The 2,503-nt window shown below is 31.3% G+C and overlaps 1 protein-coding gene across 1 annotated transcript in view; it reads left to right on the top strand.

Moving 5' to 3' along the window:
* The window catches only part of LOC106468041 (segment polarity protein dishevelled homolog DVL-1-like), a 29,803-nt gene that overhangs the window by 18,751 nt on the left and 8,549 nt on the right, over positions 1–2,503 (top strand). Inside the window, exons 11-12 of the mRNA XM_022396347.1 lie at positions 682–809; positions 1,047–1,121. Coding sequence (XP_022252055.1) covers positions 682–809; positions 1,047–1,121 — 203 coding nt within the window. The remainder of the gene's footprint in view (positions 1–681; positions 810–1,046; positions 1,122–2,503) is intronic.

Here is a 2,503-nt window from a genome sequence, read left to right as displayed (position 1 = left end):
TATATATATATATATATATATATATATATATATATACCCAACCCTGAACAATAATGGGTTAACATTCTTCTGGACACAACCTGGTGTTTATGGAACTCGACTCGCAACTTGCACGGTTTGGGATAGAAACGTATTGTCAAATATGCTTTCAACCTAGAGGATGTAATGTGATGGTCAATCCTACTGTTCATTTGTAGAGTAGCCCAAGAGTTGGCAGTGGGTGGCTTTGATTAGTTGTCTTCCTCAAGTTTATAATTCAAATACTCCTTGAGTAGCTTTGCACAAAATTCAACAAAAAAATACATGTCCTTGAACATTAGTGGATTTATGTTTGTTAAACAGTAGCTTTATATGTCTACCGACCACTTACAGGATTGTGTAATCCTCCTGCTTTGAAGCTAGGTTTCATAAAGTATCCCCTGGACACTGAATTGGAGGCATATTTTAGACAATGGTTGGTTTTATTATGATTTAATGCTTGACTACAGGGTTAGCTATATTGTTAAGATTATATTTTTGAACTTCTTTTTAAAGTTTTCTCAGGTATATTAATAAAATAAACAAGCTTTGTCTGGTTTTATATAGACAAGAAAGTTTCTATAAAATCAATTTTACTCTAGCTTTACTAACTTGTCAATATTTTTGCAAGGCTGGAGTAAATCAAATGATCTGTTATTTCAGGCCGATAAAGTTAGTCGTAGCAAAATGTTGGGATCCTAACCCTAAAGGCTACTTCACGATACCATGGACGGAACCTGTCCGACCAATAGATCCAGGTGCCTGGGTGGCCCATACAGAGGCTGTGAGAGGTAGTTGTTATCCTTGCTTCGACTCATAATTAATCAGATCTTTCAAAGTGTATTACAGAAAGATTAAAATGAATAAACACACAGTATATAGTAATATTTTCCTTAAATTAGAGAGATCTGAATTAAATGAACTATATTGTAGTTATTAAGAAATGGTCGAGTACTGATTAAAGTCCTAATGTTTAATGAAATTATTCCAGACATTCATTCAGAACTTTTTCACATTATTCCACCTAGCTGCTGATTATTCATTACGCCCTCCATCCGTTACCACCAGTTCTTCCATTACTAGTTCCATCCCAGAATCAGATCGTGAGTGTGTCATATTTTTCATATCGTAATAGTTGTTTATGAAATGTGCTTTCTTATGACATATCTGTTTTTTTATGACTTAAAGTTTTTCTGATATTAGTATAGCATGTCGACTTGATTACACAGTCTTTTTTTTTCTTGTTTTAATTGTAGTGTAAATTTAACTGAATTTCTTATGGACATTACTTCTAGTATTTTGTACACTTAAGAACTTGTATGGTACTCATATTTTTTATTTTTGGGTATTGTTCTGTTTATAATTTATATGAAACAAAATTTTGAAAGAAAAAAGCAATACAGAATTGAAATAAAGTAGAGAGCTAAGTATGATATGTTTCTTTATATTTTTGTAAACCATGAAGCTACTGACTTATAATTCGATTAAAAACCAAGTGGTGGATGTTTTGGCAGCAACTTTTAGCCTAACAGATTAACAAACACAAAGTTTTAAATCATGTTACCTGGTCTCTGGATTTAAAATACAAAATCATGTTACCTGGATTTTAAAATACAAAATCATGTTACCTGGTCTGTGGATTTTAAAATACAAAATCATGTTACCTGGTCTGTGGATTTTAAAATACAAAATCATGTTACCTGGTCTGTGGATTTTAAAATATAAAATCATGTTACCTGGTCTGTGGATTTTAAAATATAAAATCATGTTAACTGGTCTCTGGATTTTAAAATACAAAATCATGTTACCTGGTCTCTGGATTTTGAAATACAAAATCATGTTACCTGGTCTCTGGATTTTAAAATACAAAATCATGTTAACTGATCTCTGGATTTTAAAATACAAAATCATCATAGTGTTGTCAGACAAGTTAGTTCATTGTTAAGTGCTCCTGTAGTTGTCATCGGATGTTGTCAGAAAGACAAGTCATCTCATTATTTAAAAGTCTTGTCCTCTTGGCTGGTTGACTTGGAAAGTTTACTTATAAAAAGGAAAGATTTAAAGTAAATCTGTCCATATTTTTAACAGATGATAGAATTAGAATGATTTGAATACAAGAAAACTCTTTCAGTAAAATATGGTAACATAATCACTAAGCAAGAGGACAATAAATCATTGGTTTTATCATCTTTAACAACTTATTAAAAGATACATGACTATAAATTATGAGTGAAACATTAAGAACATCAGAGTTGCCAGTCATGTCTAAGTATCTAAACTATATGATAAGAACTGTGAACAAAATGCTTTTAAATATTCTCATTGTCCAGTCTTTGGAAGGGTGGAAAAGATAGTTAGCACATCATATTCAATCTGTTGATATATTTGGTATTATCCAAAAAAGTTAGGCTTAGCACATCATATTCAATCTGTTAGTATATTTGGTATTATCCAAAGAAAGTTAGGCTTAGCACATCATATTCAA

The sequence above is a fragment of the Limulus polyphemus genome, unplaced genomic scaffold (genome assembly GCF_000517525.1).
Source record: "Limulus polyphemus unplaced genomic scaffold, Limulus_polyphemus-2.1.2 Scaffold2846, whole genome shotgun sequence".
Taxonomy (NCBI): Eukaryota; Metazoa; Arthropoda; class Merostomata; order Xiphosura; family Limulidae; genus Limulus; species Limulus polyphemus.
Note: the sequence above shows the minus strand (reverse complement) of the source record. Positions and strands in the feature narration are given on the sequence as shown.